General features: G+C 55.2%; 7 protein-coding genes across 7 annotated transcripts; 4 read left to right on the top strand and 3 right to left on the bottom strand.

The window, feature by feature from the left end:
* Positions 1–535: 535 nt before the first annotated feature.
* SEC17 (vesicular-fusion protein S17) lies at positions 536–1,642 on the bottom strand (the record flags this gene model as incomplete). Its single annotated transcript, XM_066777696.1, has 5 exons — positions 536–775; positions 831–1,005; positions 1,060–1,366; positions 1,431–1,554; positions 1,607–1,642. 5 exons carry the CDS (start codon positions 1,640–1,642, stop codon positions 536–538), a joined length of 882 nt encoding a protein of 293 aa, XP_066631791.1.
* A 524-nt stretch (positions 1,643–2,166) lies between these two features.
* SLS55_006264 (uncharacterized protein) lies at positions 2,167–2,602 on the top strand (the record flags this gene model as incomplete). The annotated part of the gene is made up of 2 exons (XM_066777695.1): positions 2,167–2,169; positions 2,234–2,602. The coding sequence occupies 2 exons, from the start codon at positions 2,167–2,169 to the stop codon at positions 2,600–2,602; spliced, it is 372 nt and encodes a 123-aa protein (XP_066631790.1).
* Positions 2,603–11,058: 8,456 nt separating this feature from the next.
* On the top strand, positions 11,059–12,794 carry SLS55_006263 (uncharacterized protein; the record flags this gene model as incomplete). Its single annotated transcript, XM_066777694.1, has 2 exons — positions 11,059–11,063; positions 11,258–12,794. 2 exons carry the CDS (start codon positions 11,059–11,061, stop codon positions 12,792–12,794), a joined length of 1,542 nt encoding a protein of 513 aa, XP_066631789.1.
* Positions 12,795–13,403: 609 nt separating this feature from the next.
* Positions 13,404–14,258, bottom strand: SLS55_006262 (uncharacterized protein; the record flags this gene model as incomplete). The annotated part of the gene is made up of 1 exon (XM_066777693.1): positions 13,404–14,258. The coding sequence occupies one exon, from the start codon at positions 14,256–14,258 to the stop codon at positions 13,404–13,406; it is 855 nt and encodes a 284-aa protein (XP_066631788.1).
* Positions 14,259–15,222: 964 nt separating this feature from the next.
* On the top strand, positions 15,223–17,024 carry SLS55_006261 (uncharacterized protein; the record flags this gene model as incomplete). The annotated part of the gene is made up of 5 exons (XM_066777692.1): positions 15,223–15,538; positions 15,808–16,211; positions 16,266–16,338; positions 16,522–16,770; positions 16,819–17,024. The coding sequence occupies 5 exons, from the start codon at positions 15,223–15,225 to the stop codon at positions 17,022–17,024; spliced, it is 1,248 nt and encodes a 415-aa protein (XP_066631787.1).
* A 1,167-nt stretch (positions 17,025–18,191) lies between these two features.
* On the top strand, positions 18,192–19,807 carry SLS55_006260 (uncharacterized protein; the record flags this gene model as incomplete). Its single annotated transcript, XM_066777691.1, has 4 exons — positions 18,192–18,201; positions 18,257–19,284; positions 19,330–19,421; positions 19,486–19,807. 4 exons carry the CDS (start codon positions 18,192–18,194, stop codon positions 19,805–19,807), a joined length of 1,452 nt encoding a protein of 483 aa, XP_066631786.1.
* A 1,871-nt stretch (positions 19,808–21,678) lies between these two features.
* On the bottom strand, positions 21,679–23,238 carry HEM13 (Coproporphyrinogen-III oxidase; the record flags this gene model as incomplete). Its single annotated transcript, XM_066777690.1, has 2 exons — positions 21,679–22,701; positions 23,230–23,238. The coding sequence occupies 2 exons, from the start codon at positions 23,236–23,238 to the stop codon at positions 21,679–21,681; spliced, it is 1,032 nt and encodes a 343-aa protein (XP_066631785.1).
* Positions 23,239–23,901: the final 663 nt, after the last annotated feature.

The following is a 23,901-nucleotide window of genomic DNA, read 5'->3' as shown; positions in this document are numbered from 1 at the left end:
CGCTGCGTGCAACGTTCCTTCCAAATCTACACTTGTGAAATGATGACTGGCCCTTTGGAAAACCATTTAAGATTATATTATAGGCTCCATGGTGCCGCACCAGCCTCTCTCGAAAAGGGAGCGAGTATTAAACAGTCGAAGGCCTGGATCTTTCCTTCTCTGTGATCTAATGTCCCAACTAGCTTTTCCTTCTGTCTAGGATGTTGAAATAATGCGTACAAGGATTATCCCATGCAATGCTTTGTTTGCAGTCGATGATTTGTTTCTTTTCACGCTTCTCAAACCTGTGGTCCTGGATATCTGGCGGTAAGTGCCTCAATATGTCGGCTAATGCAACCAACTAGAAATACGGCACTGCAGGAACTGTGTGCAAAAGTCATGTATTCGTATCTCCGCACAGAACCAAATGAAGGAAAAGCTGCAAGAACGCCCGTTCACGACTCTGACCTGGGTGAATAGACAAGTTTCCTGTCTTCGCTGGTATTCAAATACGTGCTTCCAATGAGATTTACCTCAGCGTAGCTATTTTGTTCGCTTACGAGAAGTCTTCTTCCTGCTTCTCGATGTTGCCCTTTACGCGGAGAAGCAGAGTCGTCTTCCACTTATCAAGCTTCGACAGCTGATCGAACTGGAAAAGCTTCTCGGAGAAAAGCTCCTGGTCACCGCCCTCCACCGCTTCGGCAAGGTCGTTCAGGAGCATGGCCTCCCGAGTTGATGCGAATGTATGATCGAGGTCGTGGTAGGTCTCCATTGCCCGCCTGGCGCCAACCATGTCCTAGGTGGTGTCAGTATAGTGTTCGCTGGGCCAAAACTGTGACCTCGAATCTTACGTTGGTTGCGAGATGGCAGATGCCCCCCTTCAACAAGTATTCCTTGACCGACCACTTCATGAGATTGTTGTTGATGCTTGACTTAGCGACGCGCTCGAAGTTCTCAATCGCCTTGTAGTAGTCTCCCTCAAGAGCCGCAAGGTCGCCGACCTTGAGGAATAGCTTGTTCGCCAGCCTGAGAGAATTGTAAGCCAATGGCCGATCTAAAACCCTGGTAGCAGGCACTCACGCTTCGGCATTGTCCTGCTCGTACCAGCCAGCAGCAGTCTCATATGCCTCCATAGCGCGCTTCTGATCACCAAGCTCGACCTCGAACAGCTCCGCAATGTTCTGCTTCCATGTAGCAGCCCGCCTAAAGTTACCCTTCAAGGTGTAGTGGTTGATGGAGACTTCGAGACAGCGAGCGGCATCCTCGGGATCCGTCTTTCTGTACGTCTTGAAAGCCTCGGTCATGGTGTTCGCTGCGTCATCGGGCTCGTTCAGGTTGTTCTGCTGGATCGCAGCGGCGCGCTCAAATGCCAGGCCGGCTTCCTTGCCTATGCGAAACAGCTGCTTAGTGCCGTGCGTTCGCGCCCAGGCTGGCGGCGGGGTTCGGCTCACCTTGCTTCTGCATTCTGAATGCGTTCGCGGCCTGGATGTACAGTTCCGCCGCATTCTCATACTTCTCCTGACGGCCGCCGAACAGACTGAAGCCTGAACCGGCCGAGGCAACCGCCTTCTCAGCCTGCGAGAAGCTGTGAGCACGCGCCGAGCTGATCTTGAGGCGGGTGTACTACCTTCTGGAGCAATGCGCGGGGGTCCTGGGTGGCCATGGTGTATGCAGAGCGCAGGGAGGTTGGTGTCGGATATATTAGGTAGGATGGCTCCGAGGAGTCGGCGGGTGGTGGCAATAGAGTCGCAGCGTGTCGTGGAGGGGCGGTGTTGTTCTTGGAACCATTACGAGGCAGCGGCAGTCACAGCCCACTTGGTCCACGCCCGACGGCCTATCGATAAGGCTCCGCCGGCTTCACCTCTCCGACGACATCGCCCGCTTAAACATTCCATTCTGATGAAACCGACACCCACTGGCGTGTGAACCTTGCACATTTGGTATGAACTATAGATCGCACTCTTACATCTTTCATGCGCCCACCGGAAAGAGTGCTCCTGGACGCAAAAAACACTAACATGGCCGCCGTAGCGACATGTCAAGAATACGCCCGCTCGCTCAAAGCGCGAGATGCACGAGCGCTTCTGCATCCGTACGGCCATTGTCACCCATAACGCCGCTGGCCCCGTTGCGATACTCCTCCACAAAGACTACCAAAGACATCGAAGCCCTCCTATCCAAACCCACATGGTCCGTCAAGACGCTGCTTCCTGCCGACGCTCAAACCGCCGATGCGCCGACCATCACACCAAAGCAATTACGACACCTTCTCAATCTCTCCGCTCTACCTGAACCTAGGGATGAAGCAGAGGAGGCAAGGATGTTAAAGACCCTGCGGTCACAGCTTCACTTCGTTCGTGCCATCCAGGAGGTCAACACGGAAGGCGTACCGCCGCTACGTGCGATTCGAGACGAGACACGCACCGCCGAAGACCAGACCAAAATATCATTACGCTCCCTCAAGGAGGCCCTAGATCAGGAAGAGGTGCGCGGGAAGCATTACAAAAGAATCGAAAGGAAAGAGGGACCTGTGGACACTAAAGGCGCCGAGGACTGGGATGTGCTTGCTCACGCTGAGCGCAAGGCTGGCAAATACTTCGTGGTGGACAGTGGAAAGACGTAGGGAGGCGAGCTGAAAAAACTCGGAGCCTCTCGCGATCGGTACGAAACAAGACTGTGCCACCTCGCCCCAGCAAAGGGCGCTTTCCATACTGGTGAGTCCCACGGTTTCATCACCAAGTTGTATTGCAACAGACAAAGCAGGCAGTGGTGTGGGTACGGACCGAATGATGTCAACAGCCAGGTGAGCAAAAAGCTGTTCTACGGCACGATGCCCTTCTTAATGCTCTGTTTGCGCGCACGTGTTATAAAGTTTCTTTGTTTGTATCTTGAGTCCGCGTATGTTGACTCCGATCATTGGGCAACTAGCAAGGAAAATATTTTGTGCTACTCTCCTAGCCAACGTATCTCAACCATGCTTTCGTATTCTCATTACCGTCACTCGAGACTTTCCACATACCGGTTTGTCTGTCACCGCCTCATTCGAGCTGTACGTCAAATCACATCGCCCCTACGCCAACGCCGTAACGATCTCCACAAGGAAAATAGAATCAATCGAACATAGAACCGACACCAAGAAGATCAAAGTTCCTTTGCGATTTCCTATTCCGAAAAAGCGCGCAAGCTTTGCGATGACCTGCATCTGCTGTAGTACAGCAGTTGCAAAATGGAAGACCCTCGGTTTCCGGGAGATCAGGAGTGGTAAGACGCTCTAGTGTTGGAGCAGGAGGAGGCGAATGAGGATAGTCGATGTCACTCTCATCATGTGACTGGTTCGTCGCCGCTTGTGTCGATGAGAACTCCCAGTACCCAGGTTCGGCATGAGCGATCTCAGATGATGAGCTTTGCAATCCAGATATGGATCGGATGCGAGCGAAGCTTGGCTTCGCATCGTAGTATGCACCACCTGAGGGAGCCGCAAGAGGACCAAAGTGTGGTGGGAGCGGGTCAAACATTGGCGGATCCCAACTCTGTTGAGATGACGCCCAGTGTGGCATCACGTGTCCAGGCTTGGTGCCTTGCGGGACATTGCTTCCTTTTGGCTTCGCAGTGCGCGTGCTGTGACTGAGCAGCGGCCTGGTACTCCGTCCGCGATGACGTGGAGCTGCACTTGGCATGGCTCTGGCCTCTCGTGAGCCAGGTACTGGTGCGTATCCTCTGGGAGGGGTCGTCGTTCTTCCAGGCAGCATGGCCCCGGCTTTGACTTCTCGTGGGAGATGTAGGGGTTTCCCTACGAGTTCCTTTCTAGTAGATGGCATGGTTGGGGACGATGAGCCCCAAGACGGCAACATGTTCGCAGTCTTGTCCGGGAAGAGGACGAAATCAGCTGACGGGGCGGCCTCAATGCTGAAGTCGTGCGCACTATGAAGGGCACGTTCGACATGGGAGTCGCCAAGGGTAGCAGATGTTCGTGCCCTATGCGGCAGCGACGACGACATGGTAGACATGTGACCCGACGGCGGTGGTCCAGAGTCTCATAAGGAAGAGCAGCAACGGAAAGGAAGTCGATGCAGGAGTCTGGATGGTCTTGGCAACTCGAGAAGATTTGTATGAGGCAAGAGGTGGATGGTGGAAAGAGTCGGTGAAGTTTGGTAAGCGATGGGGAGGAAGAGGAAGAGGAGGCCTGAGGGGGGACGCTGGGCTTATAAGGTGGGAAGCGAGGCCTGGTCTTGGCGGCCTCCCGCTGGTGCACCTCCTACCTCTCGCCCACCCCACCCGCGTCTGGCACTGATCGGCTCTTCTCTTCCTGACTGCATTAGGCCACCGGAGCAACGAAAGTCCAGAAGGGGCGCTGTGGACGTGTTAAATACTCGTCTAATTGGGTGGAGAAGCCCAGAGGACCCAGGACGTCCCTCAGGCAGCTTTGAGCGGTTTGACGGACAAGCAATGCCGCGATGGCGGCACTGGCAGTGGGAGACGCACGATGTACTCTCAGGCTCTGTCAAGCCTGATGCATCGCCGAAGACGCAATCTCTCTTTTAAATATCGCAGTCTAGACGCCCGTCGCCATGGCGGTCGTGGCTGGAGATGGAAGGTGGACGTGGGCGAAGTCTGGGTCACTCAGAAGCGTTAATATTCGACAAACGAGTTGAGAAGGGCGTTTTGAGTGTTTGCATCACAGATTTACAGACTCTCAATTGTTGGTGTGGGAAGTTTCGTGAGGTGTGTGACAGAGGGAATTGGTGACTGGTGGGGGAGGTGGAATAGTGCAGTGCAGAGCAGCGTCATCAGCTGACACACGCACTGCCAGGCCATTCTGCTACCACACATAGTATTCGGGCTAAAGTGATGGCATATTATTTCTGGCGTTTGCACTTACGGTGGCAGCTTTGTGCAGCATTACGGATGTTGGCCTCGACGGATAGAGGAGGTCTCGCGTGAGCACGTGACAAAGATTGGCAGCTTGACGATAGTGATCGAGGTCGGTCCCTCAATAGTTGGGCAACGAAAAAGATATTCATATAGAAAAAGTTCTTTCCGCCACTAGTTCCCCGACTTTTCTTGAGTTTTGGGCGTGGAGGGTTGCTGATCAAAAGGTTTTGACGTGTCGTGCTTGGGTTGCTCCGCCTCACTGTTTGCTTTGCTGCCTGGCCAGGCTAAGCCCCAACTTTTGAGCCATGAGCTCGAGCCTGAGGCATCCTTTGGAGTGACAGGCTGCTGAGGAAATGCCAGCGCGTCTTTTTGCGCGCCTACGGGATCGGCCTTTGGACTTGGATCTTGCGGCGCTACTTCTTGGGATCCCATTTCTGAACCTCCGCTGCTATACGTCAGAGATGATGGATTTGATGCAAGCTACACAAACGTACTGTTGCTTGTCGAATGTCTTTTCTCTCTGGTCCCTCTGTTCTTTGAAAGCGGGCTCGAAGACGTACATGCCTATGTCGGCCTATCAGCACCTGTTTTGATACCCAAGTGAACTGGCCGGGCGCATACCGTTCCAGATGCCCACGCCCGTCACGATCATCAATGGTATTATCCTGTTGAGATTCGACATGTTGCCGCAGTAATCGAGATGAAGTGACGTTGTCGCTGTGGTGACGCCTTCGAAAAACGGAAGAGCGAGTTAGTCAGCGGCTTATCGATAACGGCAGCCTCATGCGACGCGTTCTCGCGTCACGCGTCAACCCCGGCGCGACTTTACGTCGTGGTTGCCGCCGCTGCTAGCTATACAACACACTTACTTTTGGCCCGACAGCTTCTGTGAGCCACCGCTATGCCAACCGGTCTCCATGTCGCAGTGGCGGATCAAAGGTTACGTGGCGGACTCAGATGAAGAGGATGACCTCGACCTCGACCTCGATGACCCCTCCACGCCAAAGCCGCTGGAGACAAAGACAACCCCCGGTGAAGACCCTACGGTGACTGCAGGCTCCGGATCGGACCGTTCCCAAACACCAAAAGGCATAGATACAGTTCCATTAGGAAGCCAGGATGAGCTTGCCTTGGATAGCTCGCAAAACTGGCTGCCCACCGGATCCCGCTTGCGCCTTAACACCACCAATTCGAATGGCTCACCAAGGCCCCAAACGAACGGCGGTTCTCCGCGATGCGGGCCTCATACCCACCACAGCGCTCAGGCTGCCGACTCGAGCTTGCCTGTTTCCTCTGTTGATATTCCAATCACCGGCCATCCTAGCTCGGAAATTGCCATCGAGAGCTCCGCGAACGCGCTCTCGGGGAGATTCCTCGCCACTCAGCTCTTTTCCGACGAGCAGTTGACTTCCACCCCAGGGCATGTTCCCCAGCTTGTGCCTCGGAGACCAGTCACGCCAACGCTCCAAGAAGATGACGTAGACGAATTGCAGCAAGGCAATATCTCAGCATTTTCGAGCCCTCTCAGTGACGCCAGGTCTGACATTGAGCCTCCTGACTATCTTACATCGTCGCCGCCGCCACCTCCGTTGGGGCGACAAGCGTTAGAGCAAAACGGGAATGAACCTCGGCAACTGGTTCAAGTGGTGATACCTCCCCAGCAAGCAATCGACATCGACGAAGCGGTTGCCGAGGAAATTCGGATGAGACGGGCGTTGAGGAAACGGAACCCGATACAGCTGCACCCGTACCTTCTGGAAGCTGAGAAGTATAAACAGAATCTCAAGTCCAGAGGATTGAAGCCTGTGAATGTTGCTCAAGAGCATCAAAGGCACCCCCAGAAGCAGGACGAGGCGAACCACGGAGAAAGCCAAGACCTAGATTCTCAGGATAGGGATTTTGTGGTTGATCACACACAGTCAAGTAGCGCACGGCACAGCTCTCCCATCGAACTGCCGTCCTCACCGCCCAACCTTGAGCGAACAACATCACTTCCGGCTCAACCAAATCTCGGTACTGCCATGAGCGATGCGCGCATGGATATCGATGATGAAAACTTCGAGTTCCCTGATTTAAGCGTTCTTTTGCGCAAGAAACATGACGGGAGTGTTCAGCAGGGATTTAAGCGGCGGAAGACGTTGCATACATTTTCTAAGAAGGGATCACTCAACAGGACCAGCTCGCTACGTCAAAACCCCCAGACCAACACAGACCAGGCACAAAAAGCCAACGCACTATTTGAAGTTCCGCCCTCCCCACCAACTTCTGAGACCCCTCCATTTCAGAACGAACAGCTTCGAAAGCCCCATCGTTCCAAGCAACTCCGACTCCTATCTCCAATTCGGCAACCGCAACCTCCAACACCAGCTACGTCGTCTACGAGAAAGCCAGCTCAAGTAAGCCTAGTGGATTCTGGTGATGATGATGATGAGCCGCCAATCAGTACTGCGCGCCACCGTGGGCTTCAGCGCATGGCCTCTGTTACGGTTGTACCTTCTGATTCGTCCTCCGACGAGGAAGACGAGGGAAGCAGCAACAAAGATGGAGAGAAAGGCCTTGAGCAAGCAAAAAGACGAATCAAGGGCGTTCTTCCTGCATCATGGTTGAGGCTCGACCAACAGGCTCAAGCGACCCGGAACTTCTCCGCGGATCCTCCACGTCGCCAGAGACGGACCTCCGGTGCTTCTTCTCATGGGGAAACTCCAAGCTTGGCGTCTCGCCGGGTCAGTCCAGCTCCTTCCAGTCGGCAAAAGAAAATTGAGCCGATAGCTATTGAGGATGATCATAGTGAATCTAGTACGGATTCGGCTTCAGCGAGAATGCCACAGCCCCGGCGAAATCTTGAAGCAGATCTTGGCTTCGTCGACAGTTTTGATGATACGGGCGCTTTTGAAATTCAGGAACATGACTGGATAGACCCGATGTTACCCTCAGCTGCACGCCAGAACGTTCGGAAGAAGCAAGGGAAGAAACGGCAATCAAAACTGACGGATGCTATGGGTATCCGAGTAGAATCTCACCGCCTCGATCAATCAGACCGACCTCTCCGTTCTGGCGTTGCCCGCACCGGCAAATCCAAGCAGAAGGCCACAGGCGGGCAGCAGCCAAGACGTGCGCCTAGAAGTCGGGCTCCAGAACTGAGCATCCTTGATGCACCCCTTCTGAACCAGGCAGGGTCTGCAAAGGTCCCCCAATTCCTCAAAATCGCTGCTCGTCAAGCGCGACAACATCCGAACAAAGGCAGGCACAGTCCCACCAACAAGCTCATTAGGCTGCAGACTGAGGCCGATACCGAAGATGCGAACCTCGCACTTCGTGACTGGCGTGCGGGTAGAGTCAAGCGCCCGATGAGGGATGGTGCAGAGACTCGAGTGGCGCGACCACCTGTTCATGACCGTGTTACTCATCTGCACAGCCGGTTGCACCAACAGCATCTGCCAGAACCTGATAAGCTTCACAGGGACAATAGTACTCGGACGAGGCATGAAATGTCTGACCCAGAAGGTGATAGAAACGACACCGGTCCTTCCAGGATGCGTCAAACGGAGCTCAACCCGATAACCATATCCAGAGATGTCTCACCGACGCCTGCTTCCAAACCTCGCCAATCAAAGGCAAGATTCAGCATTGCACATAGACCGTCGTCTCTAAGAACGAAGCCAAAGCAGCCAGGTTATAGAACTGCTCAATTGGAGAGAACCGAAAACGAGCATGAATCCCGAGACCGTGCGGCTGCTTTTCGCCGAATGATTTCGCGATTAGACCGCATCTATGCCGGCGTCAATCAAGTCCAGTTTCGGCACGCCTGGACAGGCCAGTCCCGGAACCCTCGACTGGAAAGGTTCCTCCAAGATGATGATGAGGCAGCCCCTTTACCGGATCCTGATTCCGCACCGACCGATGTCATTCCCAGTGTCGAAAAAGAGGATCCTCGACCTCTGACCAAGCCAAGGAGAAGGCTGAAACCAAAGGTCCAGCGCGTCGACGTTGAAACCCGGGAGTTCAGACAGCCAAGCGACCCAATACCGCACATCCAGGAACAGTTGTCCTCGCCTCCAATTGAAGCCACCACCGTCGAAGCCCCTCGACTAGAAGGTCTTGGGCTATACGGTACTCGATATCCCACGGATTTTGACGTTTCTCGACTATGGTCTGGCACGTTCTTCCATGAGAATACAATGATAGGGAGTGGCGAATTTCAACAAGCGCTCAACACTGGCTGTCGCGACTTGGATACACCTGCTGGTCTTTCCACCTTCAGCCACGATGGGGCGGTCTTTCGATGGGGCGCTTGGACGGAAGAGGTAGCGTCCGAAATGACAGCCCTCTTGTCATCGACCACTGGTAATCTCGAAAGTGTCCAAAACCGAACACAGGAGGACCCATCCGACCAGTCTTTCCCAACGGCCCAGGTGGACTATCTTTGCATCTTGAGAAACATTTCTCGTTACTTTTCGACGACTCTACACTTCTTGGATCCAGTCGACCGCCGTTCGTTTGTGACAAGAATGCATAATCTGCTTGACTGTGTTTCAGGAAGCGTTCTTCCGGGTCTCGCCAATCTGTCTGGCAACGCAATTCAGGGTGATGTCCCGAAAGTGCACCTACGACTGTCAACAATGCTGGCATTGCTGGCGCTCCAAGTAACGCAAATTGCTGATCACCAACAAGTCGTTATTCCCGGGAACGAAAGCACAAGCTTACTGTTCATTTCTCTCGTGAGGCCGGCACTCCAGTTTGTCTTACGAAAAAGCATGGGTGAGCTTCGAAGTTACATTGATGAGAACCGCCGCCATAGTGCTCGAGAGCAAGGCATACGCGACGATCGGGTTGCCGTCGAAACTGTTGTCATGGTCAATCATATGCTCCTCGCTCACGGAACGCCACATCGGTCCTTCTGGGACTTCGTGAAAGACGAATGGACTTCTTCAATCGCCAAGTATAGCCATGTCCAATCGTTCGAGCGCTCGTGGTACGACGTCTTCGGCCTACTTCCGTATATGGAAATCGATTCCGGCGGTCTTGTCAAGCCTGGGCACCGAGTCCAATCCACCCAGGGTGATTGGTCAGTGGTTGTGCCATTAATGAACCGACTCTTCACACTTTACCCCGAGACAGTACGGACTCACGAAGCGTCCATCAACGTTTACGTCCGAGCTTGCCTCATAAGATGTTACAACCTCATCCATACCTGGGGTTGGAGAAAATGTGATTCTCTCCTTACTTCAGTATTTGATTTCTTCTCACGTCGAGGATTCAACCACCTACAGAGTGAGGAAAGCAAGGGCTCGCCGCGCTTCCTGGAGGATTTGCATCAGCATCCTCGATTCGATGTGCAACCAGATGACCTGGCCTTCCACATATTCTTGAAGACTTTGGCTGTAGGCTTCAAGTGCTTGCGACTGATTTGCAAAGAAAGGGATATCCAGAATATTGCCTGGCGGCTAGTGCCAAACCACCGACGTACCTACCACAAGGAAGAAGACTTGAGACAAGAGGACCTAGACGGGTTGCGTAATCAGCATGACTTGCTTTGCACCCTATACTGGGCCTCTCCGCCAGGGTTTCGACCGCGATTAGCCCCCCTACGCAATCTTGTGGACCAAAATCGATCCCATAGGGAGGTCTGTCGTCTCAGCGTGCGAGCTTGGTCGAACCTTGTCAGGTATCAGATATCCACTACCGAAGGCAACGAGCCTCTGGAGCCATTCGCGGATTGGTTCAAAGAGATCATATCTCAGAACTTAATCCAGTATAGACTGGCAAGATCTGAGGCCGAAAGTCAATACGAAGCTGCACGATCTTCAGGAAACGATAGCATCTCGGCAGAGCAACTCCAGTTGACCATCAAGAACAACCAAGCACAGATAGTGGCCACCCTTGGAGATGCTGTGTACGGTATGAAAGCGGCAATGGCAGCAGCTCATCAAACGGAGACCGCTATCGCGTTGCTAAACAAGTCGGCAATCGCTGAATTCTTCAAACTATTTGACGTCAAGAATACTCAGGTCAGTAAGCTCATTGCGGAAGTGCTAGACGTCTTCCAGGCCTGTCTCAGGCTCCTCCGGGGCACAGAAAAACAAGTAGAAAGCCAGCAAGTCAGTGATGACAGCCAGGACTACGGAACTGGCTTCAGCCTTGAGGATGTTGAACCTACAGTTCTCAACGGCACATCTGCTTCACCGTCTTCCATTGACTTTCTACATGATGCCGTGTGGCAGCTGGTCTCAAGTTGTTTTGGTGCCGACCCCGCCCCCGACGACGCACTTCTCATGAAGGTAGTGGAGACATGGGTAATGATCGCGCATCACTTGGTTTGTAAAGGCCAAAGAGGATGGGGCAATTTTCTTGATTCTTACCACGCAAACTCGTGGCGGCAACTGCAGGACACCGAACAGACACGCAGATACACTGCCCTGTTCATGGCGATGGTCGTGGATCAGGACCCTCACAGCTATGACGAAAACAAGGGCGACATATTCTGGTCCTGGTTCATGTCGCTCGTTGAGCGTGAATCCACACTGAAATTTCAGCACCGGCTCACCACGAGCCTCATTAATAGAGATCCAGGTCACCCGCTCTTCAGGAACCTGCCCTTCTTGGTGGATCCGAGAAGCTCTCGTGTCGACATCAAGCTGTCCGAGTTCCGTCAACGGCGGTTGAGTTTGATTTCAAGTGTACTATCCAACATGCGGGATGATTACGAAGAAGCCATGCGAGCAGGCCATAATGACCTTCCGGGACTTCGTAGGGAGTATACAGGGCTCATCAGACAGTTCATGGCTGCTATGAAGAAGAACTATCTTGATCTGGGGCAGAACTCTTCTACAAAGGGCGCATACGTTGAGTTCATTCACAACGTCGTCGAATTTCTTCAACAGCATACCCACGACATTTGTCCAGTCGATCCATTTTTCACCGATTCAAGCGCCTTTCCCTTACCTGCAACGGACCCAACCTACGTGGTGGGCAGACTGAAGAGCTATGTGCCAAAGTTGTTGGAGAAGAAAACCCTCAAGCAGCTGGTCTCGTTCGTCCAGAACGTCTCGGAGCGTGCCGCTGTCGACGACGAGCAGGAATATCTGGCCAGTCAGCTCCGCACAGCAACCGTCGGAACGCCCGAGCAGGGCGATGTTAGGAAGCCAACCCTACGACAAGTCCTGTTGTGCGCCATATTCCCCGCGTACATCGAACAGGCGTTCAATACGACCGCCGGATGGATACTTGCCAAACCCCTCCTCCAAGCATCCCGTCCCATTCTCGAGGAGCTCAATTACCAACGTTGCCAATACAGCATTTCCGACGCCGGCAGCGTCGCCGTCGTCGACTCGCTCCTCTCGACAATGCTGGACGCCGTGTACAGCGCGGCAGAGCTCCTCATCACCCACCCAGGCCTCCTCGAGCAACCCCACGTCCTGCACATCCTGGCGCCGGTCTTCGACGCCGTGGCCGCCACCGTCCTGCCCGCCTCGCACATCCACCGCCGCACCGGCCGCGCCGCGGGAGCCGTCCAGCGCATCGACGCCCTCCGAGCCTTCAGCCTCTTCGTCGCGTCCGGCATCGTCGACCCGGAGGGTGCAAACGCCTTCTCGCCGTACCCGGCCAACGACCCCGATCCGCTCGCCGAGGAGGAGGAACAGATGCGGGGATTCGCCGAGGCGCGCCAGCTGTGCGCGAGGAACCTGGCGGAGGCGCTGGGCGCCGACCACTGGCTCCGACAGGGCGACCAGTATTTTCTGGTTCGGAAGAACGGGAGGAGGGCCGTCCGCACGGCCGTGGGGTCGCTGGACGAGGAGAGAGAGAGCGTCGTCCGCGCGATCGAGGGGTTTCACGCGCAGTTGAGACTGGCGCTGTGGGATGGCGAGGAGGATCTGAGGGCGATAAGGAGGGAGGGGAAGAAGGGGCGTTGGCCGACGAGGGACGGAGAGGTGTTGGTGATATGAAGATCGAAGGGAGGGAGGGGGGACGTAAGAGGAGGAGAAGTGTGTTTCGTTCCGAAAGAAAAAATAAAGAAAAAAGTTCGGCGCATCCTTTGTTTCAGGGTGGTTTAGCGGCATTTGGAAGGCGTTTGAGAGAGAGAGTAGAGTAGAAATTCATTGTTATGGTCTGGCATGTATGCAAACGCTTTCACGACGAGCTGATTAATCTCGCCGGTGGCGCGCCCTCTGATGCCCACCACTAACTACTCCAATGATTTTTGCAGTTTCGCTGCTGACAACGGGTACGACATGCCATAAGAAGTTCTTGGTATGGAGAAAGATTGTCTTAAGTGCCGGCAATGAGGAAAGGTGCCTTGTGCACGTATCAATTGTTGTTGAGCAGTACACAATTGATACGTGCACATCGTAGGAGCGGTCCCCCAAGACGATTAGCATAGTTGCAGTCAAAAATATCAGAGTAGTAGGCGTAAGTTTGTGGGCATCAAAGTCACTTAAAAACAAAAGGGAGTTGGGAGTTCATAATAATATGAATATTTTCTTTTTCTAGTCGAAGAGCGAGCTGATCGAACGGAGAGGCAAACTACTTCAATCCTCACCTCTCACCCACACCGTTCAGATCCATTCACCCAGCTCCACATCCTCCAGTCCCGCGATAGCGTCACCACCATCCCTCAGACCAGCCGAAGGAGATGGAGACATCTCGCCCGCCTCGCGGGAGATGAACCTACACGGAATGATGCCCGTCGACCCGTCGCCGTCAGACGAGGCGGATGTCGCATCCCCGTCCTCGTCGACATCGCTGCCGATCGAGAAATCGTCCTCGGGCGCGATGCGCGAGACGGACCCGTCGCTGCTACTGGCGGCATACGGGGCGGGGACAGCGCCGGGCGTAGTCATGACCATCGCCTTCAGCCTCCTCTCGTGCAACGCCGAGCGCTGCGTGTGGGCCCGGGGAGGGCTCGTCAGCCGACCGCGCGGCAGGGGTTGCGGCGGTGCGGAGATCAGCTCCTCCAGGTCGAACGGGTCCGCGTAGCACGAGGCGGTGCAGGGGCGGTTGTGGTGGTAGGAGTGGGGGTGCTGGGCGGGGCTGGGGTGGCGGACGGGGGTGGTCGCGTCAAAGGGCGACCAAGGGGTGGGGATTTGATTGGTGAACCAGGAAATGGTGGTGATGGTGGTGGAGGAAGTGGAGGACTTGACAGAAGGAGTGGGTGCGGCGCGGGGGTTGAGGAAGGAAGCGTTGGCCTCGTAGAAATGATCTGGAGGGGACAGCTTCTCGAGCTCAATGGCCTGGGGCGGAGCGTTGCTGGCGGTGGTGCTTGTGTTGGCTAGCTCTGGATCATGTTCCTGTCTCGAGCGCCGTGCTGCGCGGAAGAGCGAGACTGCATTGAAGATTTGGAAGCCAATGTAAGAACTGAACAGAACCGCACAGATGACGATCATGACGATGAGATTCCCTTCGAGCTCCATGCTTTCGGGGTCAGTGAGCTTCTGCTGTTGAAGATCAGTTGGTGGGACTGAACGAGATGGAGATGCCTATATGCTCACAGCTCAGTGCAGTCAGTAGTTGCGACAGCGCCTTGATGACGATAAGGAAAATAGTCGAGTACCTGTTACACTTATACATGGCGAATGCTCCTGGTTGTTCTTTATGGAAGACATTGTTTCAATCATTGTTTCGATGGAAGGGAACCAACGAACAATGCATTGTTGTCGGACCTGGCACGAAGCTGCAATCAGACCCGCCATCTCTTTTGTTCTTCTACGATGGCCAGCTCCAGTGGGAGGTAGTCGTAAAAAGAGCTGATCAGGCGTGTAGAAAAGATTGGTTGAAGCAGGTCAAGAGCTAGACAAGACCAGATTCATGTTTGCGATGAAGGTGCTTCAAGACATGGGTGGTGCGGACGTGTCTCTCCCGGCGGTCAGCCCCTTCCAACCCAACGTCTTTCGAATGGTCCGCCATGCTGGTACCCGGCAAGCAGTGTGAACGAATATGGGAAGAGAAGTGTATAAGCGTTTAGCAGACGAACGGGGCTAGACGGACGAATAGGTAGCGCGCATGTGTCGTGGAAGACGGCAAAGCGGCTAAGCGGCAGAGTGGGCCCGAAGAATCCTTCCCGCCCCCGACCGGACGACACTTGATCGACCGCACATCAGTTTCGCCCGTACCGTCCCCACCACCCACGTTGTCGGGTCGAGCCGCCGGTCCCTGCATTGGCGAGAGAAGAGCCGCAGAGCAGTCAGTCTGAGATGAGGCTGCTGTGCCCGAGAGCGCGCCTTCTGACCGTGAGTCTCCTGAGAAAACAGGAAGGGGCTTCTGTTGTGCAACCAAGTTTTGATATCCGGCGTTGGCGACTTCACTCGCCTGAGGTTTGCTCCTCTCGCCTTTTGTACTTCCGTTTATACTCCCGCCCTCCGACGCATTCCGGGCACCATGGGCTATACAACGCTCTGGAAACGCCTGTCTCCGAGAAAGTTGAATGTATCCATCCAGATATTTTCTTTGATCAGCATCTTCTTCGAGGGCTACGACCAAGGCGTCATGGGTGGTGTCAACGCCTCGCCTAGATATGTACAAGAAGTGGGCATTGGCCGACCGAATGGGGTCGTGACGGACACAGTTCATCAAGGAGGCATCGTTTCGGTCTACTACCTTGGTTGCATTGTTGGTTGCTTTGCTGGCGGCTGGGTTGCCGATAGGGTTGGCCGAATCAACGGGCACGTGCGTACAATCCCAGAAGGCGTGCTGAGTGCTGATTTGACCCCAGGCTCTTCATTGGATCCATCTTTGCTCTAATTGGAGGCGCCTTGCAGGCTGCCACCCAATCAAGCAATTTCATCCTTGTGGCGCGCGTTGTCACCGGCCTGGGGACCGGGGCCTTGACTGGCATCACGCCAGTCCTTGTTTCCGAAACCTCTACAGCCTCGCATCGCGGAGGCTTTCTTGGATATGTTTTCATTGCCAACTGTAGGCGCACGCAGGGATCAGCCATGGGTCGTTCACTTACTATATATGTAGATCTTGGCATCTCCGTTGCCTATTGGCTTAGCTTCGGCCTTGCCTTCATCAACAACGGATATTCGGATATCCGGTGGCGCCTGCTGCTCGCATTCCAGTGCCTTCCGGCACTTCTTTTGCTCACCGGGGTCAAGATGCTGCCGGATAGTCCTCGCTACCTCGCAATTGCCGGAAAGCATGACGAAGCAAGAGAAGTTCTAGAGCATATCCGTGGCAGCTACAATGCCGAGGTGGAAATGGAATATCTCGAGGTCGTTGCTGTTGCGGAAGAAAGCAAGAAGAGCTCGCCACTTCAGTTCGCCAAGATCCTGATTGGAAAAGGCGGGAAAACTGGCCGTCATTTGGGTCGGCGTGCTTGGCTCTGCATGTGGCTCCAGATCATGGCGTCGTGGACGGGGATAACGGTGAGAATACGGCATGACCCGTTTCTCCACGCCTTGTGCTAACGGTGCAAACAGGCCGTGACTGCATACTCACCAACGCTCCTCTCGCAAGCCGGTTACTCGGCGCTCACGCAGAGTGGGCTGTCAGGTGGGATAAATACAGTTGGAATAGTAGGCACCATCATCAGTGCCCAGATAGTCGATCGGTTCGGGCGTCGCGCGTGTCTGATGGGCGGGTCAGTAGGCCTGTTCGCTGTGAATGTCATCGCCGGGGCGCTGTACGAAGCAGCGCGGTGGCAGCCGGCGGTGGCGACGCGGCTCGCACCCGCAGCGGTGACGATGCTATTCCTCTTCAACATCTGCTACGCGGCCACATGGGGAACCGTGGCATTTCTGATTCCCACCGAGATTTGGTCTTCCGACATGCGTGCGCAGGGCAACGGGTTCGGCATCACCGGGTGGGCAGTCGGGGTTGGTTGGACGGTGCTGGTCAACCCGCTGATGCTCGCAACGCTCAAGAACCGAGCGTATTTCCTGCTTGCAGGGCTGAACTTGATGTGGATCCCCATCGTATATCTGTGTACGTTTCGACCCCCCGAGACGGACAGCAAGCTGACGCTGGGTACAGTCTATCCCGAAACAGCCGGCAGGTCGCTGGAGTCGATCGATGTGCTTTTCTCGACTTCAAGCCCACTCAGCTGGAAGATGGAGCAGGCGTACAGAGAGCACGGAGACATGCTTGTGGAGCCGGAAGCGTCAGTAAGTTTTGGCAAGTCTAGACGAAAAGCCACAGCGTCTAAGGCACAAGAGCATGGTATTGTAGGGACGCCGTAACACTACAGACTATTGCAGAAAGCTGAGACAAGGAGAGATTCAAGGAGGTGAAAAGCATGCGTGCAAGGCGGCCAAGGGACTGGGTGGAAGGGCACGATACCATGTGCATGTTGTGCTGCGGCTTGGACTCGGTGCACGAATCTTGTGTCGCGGAGGGCGAGGTCTTGAGTCGATGCTTGGGCGTCGTGCGAGTGAGAGTCGGAGCGCGCGCCGGGACGCGGGGTTTGTCGTGCCTCTCGGCTAGCCCAGTGGACGCCGTGTATCGGGCTTGCCTGATTTCGAACAGGCCCCCTTGGCGGGTGTAATCACCGACCCCAACCCAGATCAGTATTTCTTCTGGAGTGGGTGGTTAGATTCAGTATTTCTCGAATGCCCGGCTCCAAGCATACCATTGGGCTGGCCAATACTGTCAATTACCCACCAAGGGGGCTGTCGGGCCCGGCGGGGATCAAACTAGACTCTAGGTTGGCAGGTGCCATCCAGAGGGAAGTGGCGTGCATCAACTCTCCAGACTCGCCCAACGCCCAGCATCGCCGGGCCATCCGCGAAAAGAAAGCATTTACACTGCCAGTTGGTAGTTGGGCAGGCGCACGCACCAGTCTGGGGGGGGGCTCCACCGGCGGGTCCCAGACCACTCACCAACAACAATTTTCCCCAGACGCCAGCTCGCATTGCCGTTCAGGCGCGCTTCCAGCAATCCGTTCTAGATGCCCGATGGCCGCCCCAGGAAGCTTCAACGCGCCTCCCGCGCCTGTAAGTGCCCCCTGCCCCCTCAACGCGTCCGCTCGCGTCTGACCGCCGGGACGCGCAGGCGACTTCTGCCACAAGCGGAGCATCCGGTGCAGGGGCAGCGAGAGCGATGCCGAGCGCTGCCAGAACTGCGTCGACTTCGACATTACCTGCGCATACACCCGTCCCTGGCGTCGCGCCCGCGGCTCCAATCCCGCCGTAAGACAGTCGACGTCCAGCGTCGCACAGAGCACCCCTTCAGACTCGCACCCCAGCCCGGCCCAACCCCACCACCACAACCAAACACCAAACACCGCCCACCAGCTGCCTTCCTACACGGCCCCGCCCAGTGTCGAGCCTGCCCCGCGCAAGACGCCCGACCGCCAGCTCGTCTCATACACACGCGATCCTCTCGGGGAAGCATGGAAGTCCTTCGCCATGGCCTGCGGTAAATGGCTCGCTAGCATCTGATTTGCCGCCTAAGGCTGACAAGACATCAACAGGGTCCTCGATCCGCTCGCTGATGGAGATCTACCACCAAATCGTCTACCCCATCTTCCCCTTCTTCCACCGCGAGACCCTTCTCCGCAATCTCCAGCAGCGTGAATACCTCAACGACCGTGGCTATTTTGCCAGCATAATGGCCGCTTGCTCCATAGTCGCTAGCAGAGCCCGAGATGGTGCTCTTGCTCCCTGGATCACCCGCCGCGCCCAGCTGGACGACGTTCCTGCCGAGACCTTCTATAGTGCTGCCAAGGACGCCATCCAGAAGGACCTTCCTGGAGCAATGGGTCTGCACTACCTGAGAGCCTGCGCTCTAGTTGCAATTGCGAGCATCCAGTTTGGCAAGATCGAGACCTTGCATGAATACAAGGGCCACTACTTCACCCTATGTGCCATCCAGCGTTTCTCCGACGAGGCACATTGGCCCAAGGACATCACACCCATTGAACGCGAGGAGAGACGCCGCCTGTTCTGGTCGACCTACACCCTCGACGTCTACTCTTCCATTGTCTGGAGCGGCCCCATGTACTCTCGCGAGGCGCATTACCACGTTCGCTATCCTGCCGAAGCCGACGGTCATCAGCTTGACGTGGCTCTGACTGGTCTTACCGACCCTGCCTGCTGGATGCACGGTTGGAATTTTACCACGGATCTGTACCGCGTGCTTGAACATACAGTCAGCCGATTACGATCTCATCGCAATGCCAGCACGGCATTACGCCCTGTGCGCATGTTCTTTACTCCCGAGGCCTTTTCTGGCCCAGGTGTTCTTCAATCAGTCCTGGACATGTACTCCCAGTTGCATCCCCGCTTCAAAGAGATACATCCTGTGACGGGTGACTCTGGCAAGGATATATTCGGCTTCCAGGCCGCTAACATCCAAGCTACTATGCAACTCTTGCGCATGGTTCTCTTTTCTGTTGAAGAGAATGCAGATGTTGAACAAAAATGCAATGTGGCTGCTGAGCTTCTATCAACCTTCCACCGGGTGCCTGTGCCATACATGAAGGCGATCAGTACGCCCTTGGTGAGTGCTACTGCTCCGGCTTGTGCTCCATAAGCTAATTTGCAGATCTACCACCTTGCTGGAATAGGAACGATCCTGGGCTCGGTAATGGAGAGCCCGCTGTCCGAGGCGTCTTACCAGCATGTTCGAAGTATGCTGTAAGTTACCCGATGACAGCCTTTCCAACATGATCCACGACGTGCCCTTGCTGATCCGCATCAGGCTTTCTATGGCCGATCTCCTCGAAAGCCTGGAATCGGGCCTGTACCGCACTCAAGGCACTAGTCGAGGCCTACGCTCCCAAGTGGACCGTATTGACGAATACATGCGCATGCAGCGCAACGCAATGCCGCAGACACCGTTCCAGAACACCATTGCCGACCTCACAGCCGCTGTGCCCACCCAACGTACACCATTAATGCCTGCCAGTAGCCTGGACACAATATCGCAATTTCAACTGCCGCCCGAACTGCTGGAAGACTGGCCTTGGCCGAGCGACCTTTCTCAGCAGGATTTTGGCATTGTCCCATTTGGCTTTGAGTGAATATGCCCTCAGCACAGCGATTAGCAACGCAGTTTATAAGAGCCATGCCGGAATACCATCCGGCTAACCCCAGACAGCAAACCAAGATTGAGCATGCAGCCTCGAGTGGACTCGTCCCCTGGTATGCAGGTGTCTGCAGGCTTGCGTAAGCACCGCGAAGTAGGTCAAGGACCCCTCCTCTCGTTTGGACTTGGCCGCTGCGCGCAAAATGTAGAGCTGATAGGTGCGCCACTACCTCTTGGCCGTTTGGTGAGTACGCTAGGCCTATGCCAAGTACAGTGCCATGCTTCAATCGCCTCATGAGAACTAGGAGGCAGTTAGGTGAAAAATTTGAAAATTCTGATGGATGCCCGATCTTCATACGGCAATCACGAAAGCTCGTGGAAGTATGATTATAATGTGACGATTTGGAGGGTCTGACTCTGGCATCAAACAGCCAGCCACACCATACCATGCGCGTGAGCAGAGCTAATTCAAGGACGTTATCTTCTTGTTGCTAAGGCCAGCAATACGAAAACCGGCTCAATCTGCAATTGCCATTTTGTGCTCGCGCAAACTCGTTGAAACGCCCTTTACTCGAAACTTGAAAGTTCAAGATCTAACGTGACCCGAATACTATACTGCACCAGGCTTGGAGGTGACGCACCCGGAGAAATCAGCCACAATCGGATTTGGTTCGAGAGTATACATCACCCGGAGCCGTCTGCCCACCAGGGTTGCGGTTGCGTCGAACCAATCATAGGTCCTTCAGTGAGCAAAGGTTGCCTTTCCAGCCTTCCTGTCAGGCCCGTAGTGTAGAAGTGTCGTTCTTGCTGCTCTTGCCTTCCGATGTGAGAAGGGAGGGGAGATCATCGGGAGCCCTGGCGGCCTTTTTTTTTTTTTTTTCTACGGTTGTCAGGGAGGTGGTTTATAAATGCCGCTTAGATGTTTTACTGTACTTGAATCTTCAACAGATAATGACACTTGCAAGTTTCCCTTTAGTGGCATGTTAACCGCTTTGAGTTATACGTGATGCGTACCAGATGTATTGCGGAGAGGCGCCGTTCGTTTAGGGTTTTGGCGAGCCGTTCGAATTGGTGGGGTTAAGGTGCAAGGGGGATCCATAGGTAAGCTAGTTTTGCGAGCTATCTAAGGCAAGCTTACTCTAGCTCCTTAAAAGAACTATATCTATATCTTTTAAGGTGCGGGAGTAGTCCGATTTAGAATCTACGGTTAGCTTAGGATCTTCAATATAAAAGAAGAATGGGGCACCGAAGGTGAATTAGACTACCGTTTCTCTTTCTCTCCAGCGTTGAGTGGAGAAATAAGGACGGCCTGGGACTAGAACCGAAACCATGTCTTATGATTCGCACCTATACCCTCAAGCTTGCGGTGAATCTTGACGATCACACAGTAAAGCAACTCTCGCTCCACAGTGGGAGACAAAGAATTGGGCCCATCCGCATTTTATGAGTAAGCGAAGATGAGAGTGACATGTAAATGTGCATATTGTAGCGTATATTTCCGTCGGGATCTTATCTTTCAATGTTCATGTAGGAGGAGTGTATCGACCTCGGCAAGCTCAAATCTTCTGTCACCTGCCGTGGTTCCATGTTTGAGAAATTGTTTCGAATTTTTTTTTCCACTTTCGTCCAATCCCTCTTCTTTCCACTCGATAAGCGGGACTACTAGACTCCGCGCTGTCTCATATATCATCCAGCCCCTCTGCCGGTTTATTGCACATATACAAATCCCAGATTTAAGCCCAAGCCACTCAAACCCCTTCCATCCACGGACCTTGCGCCGCAGCTAAAGAGAACAAGAACATGCAGTGATTATTTACAGGTATTAGAAAGCAGATAAAGAGCGGTTGCGACCTCCGCTGCAGGTTTCTACACCCACTCCTGGGGGGTCTTCAACACGTTCAACAACCGCTCCTCCCTGCTCCCCCTCTCGGGCTCGTGCATGTACTGCCACCTCGCCGTGAGCGGCAAGCTCATAAGGATGCTCTCGACGCGGCTGCCGGGCGTGTTCAGGCCGAAGCTGGTGCCGCGGTCGTGCACGAGGTTGAACTCGACGTAGCGGCCACGGCGGATCTGCTGCCAGTTTTTCTCCTCCTCGGTGTAGGGCATGTCCTTGCGGCGTTCGATGATGGGGCGGTACTGCGGGATGAAGGCGCGCAGGCAGTCCTGCACGAAGGCGAATAGCTGTTCTTGGTCCTTTTCCGTCTCGTCCAGGTCGTCGAAGAAGATTCCGCCGATGCCGCGCGATTCGGACCGGTGCTTGTTGTTGAAGTAGTCGTCACACCACTTCTTGAAGCGCGGGTAGTAGGCGCGGTCATGCCGGTCGCACGTCTCCTTGATAGTCTTGTGGAAGTGGATGGCGTCCTCGTCGAACAGGTATGAAGGCGTGAGGTCACAACCACCGCCGAACCACCACGCGTGCGTGTTGTTGTCGCGCGGGTCGCACGTCTCGAAGTAGCGGTAGTTGAGGTGAACCGTCGGCGCCATCGGGTTCCACGGGTGCAGCACGAGCGACAACCCCGCGGCGAAGAACTCAAGGCTTTCAACATCCGGGTCGAGCGCCTTGTGGTTGACGCGCATCTTGGCGATGGCCGCGCGTGGCAGCGTGCCGTACACGACCGACGTGTTGACACCCGCCTTCTCGAACACATTGCCATCCTGCAGCACGCAGGTGATGCCGCCGCCGCCGTGCGGCCGCTCCCACGTATCAGTCTGGAAGAATTTGCCGTCGACCTCCTCCAGCGACGCCACAATCTCTTTCTGCTGCTCGTGAATGAACTTCTCCATCCGCAACCGCATCGGCGACGTTGATGTCACTCCCGACTCGCGCTTCGTGAGCTTATCCTGCTCGGCCAACGAGAGGCCATCGAGGTTCTGGACGTCTTCTGTAGCCTGCCAGCATATCTGTTAGCAACTAGTCCCCCTAATGAAAACACGCCCCAAGATGACAACGAATAGCAATTGAAAGTGAAGGGAAATGTAGCAATCCGGGACAGCGCCAATTGATCCGACTGGACCGTCGACGACCGAAAGTACAGGGCCATCAACGACGACAAGACGCGTTCAATCCCTCACCATCGAGTATATCAACGCCCCGACGAACACCACTCCAAAGGCTATCCGCGTCTTAGGCGCCCACACACCAGGCCCCCGGGGAGGTCCGCCGCCAGCGGCGCCACGCTGGGGATCGAATCCTCCGCCGTTGGATGCATGGCGTCTGGGGGCAGCGGCTGCCAAGGACGGTGTGGTTGCGGCAGCACGGACGTGGCGTAGGCGGACGGGCTGGGTGAAGAAGCTGGGGCGCACGCTCGGGACGTAGGAGCGCTGGAAGTAGCGCGGGGGCCGGTATGCGCGGAAGAAGGCGGTGGTGGTGGAGGTGGAGGCGGAGGCGGAGGAAGAGAACGAGGAAGCAATACGTACCACGGACATGTTTGGTGACAGCTTGGCGGATAGGGATGGGTTGGATGGGGAAGAGCTTGGCAGTGCGCCTTGCGGAGAGCTGTGGTATGCAGCGGGGAAGAGTGCGGGCTGAGGCGGAGATGGAGGCAGGAATTGGATGTCTAAGGCAGGGACATGAATAGGGCTGGTGGGGCGCTGTCGCGAATTGGGGATGGGGCGCGAGGGTAAGGAGAAAAGGGTAAGCTGTGGGTGGGTGCGGCGGGCTGCCACCAATTTATTTGTCCGTGGCACTGAGCTGCGAGTGGTGGTTGGTGTCTCTCGTACGGTCGAGCTCTCTGACGGCCAAAAGATCAGTCGACGGCGATCAGGTCACCGGGTCCGTGCGCGCCCTCCAGCTCCGCCGTGCGCCGCTTTCGCAGCCCCTGCTCCCCTCACGTGTTTTGCGGGGACGCCCGCTCCGCCGCCGCAGCTGCTCACACGCCACGCCCGAGGGCCCAATGCCCGCGCTTCTGTTGCAACCCAGCTTCTTGCACTCGCCTCCGCTTTCGGCTCGATCCCGCCGCACTTTGAATTTTGTCCCGCCCGCTCCCCAACGGGTCGTACGACTGCTGCATGGAATACGCTGTCTCGCCCAATCCGCGCTGCAGTCAGCAGTGCCGATCCGTCGACTGCCCTGGCTCCAGGGCGCCTTAC

This window comes from Diplodia seriata, assembly GCF_021436955.1.
Source record: "Diplodia seriata strain FDS-637 chromosome Unknown scaffold_6, whole genome shotgun sequence".
NCBI lineage: Eukaryota > Fungi > Ascomycota > Dothideomycetes > Botryosphaeriales > Botryosphaeriaceae > Diplodia > Diplodia seriata.
The sequence above is the reverse complement of the archived record's forward strand: the minus strand, read 5'-3'. Positions and strand labels throughout refer to the sequence as shown.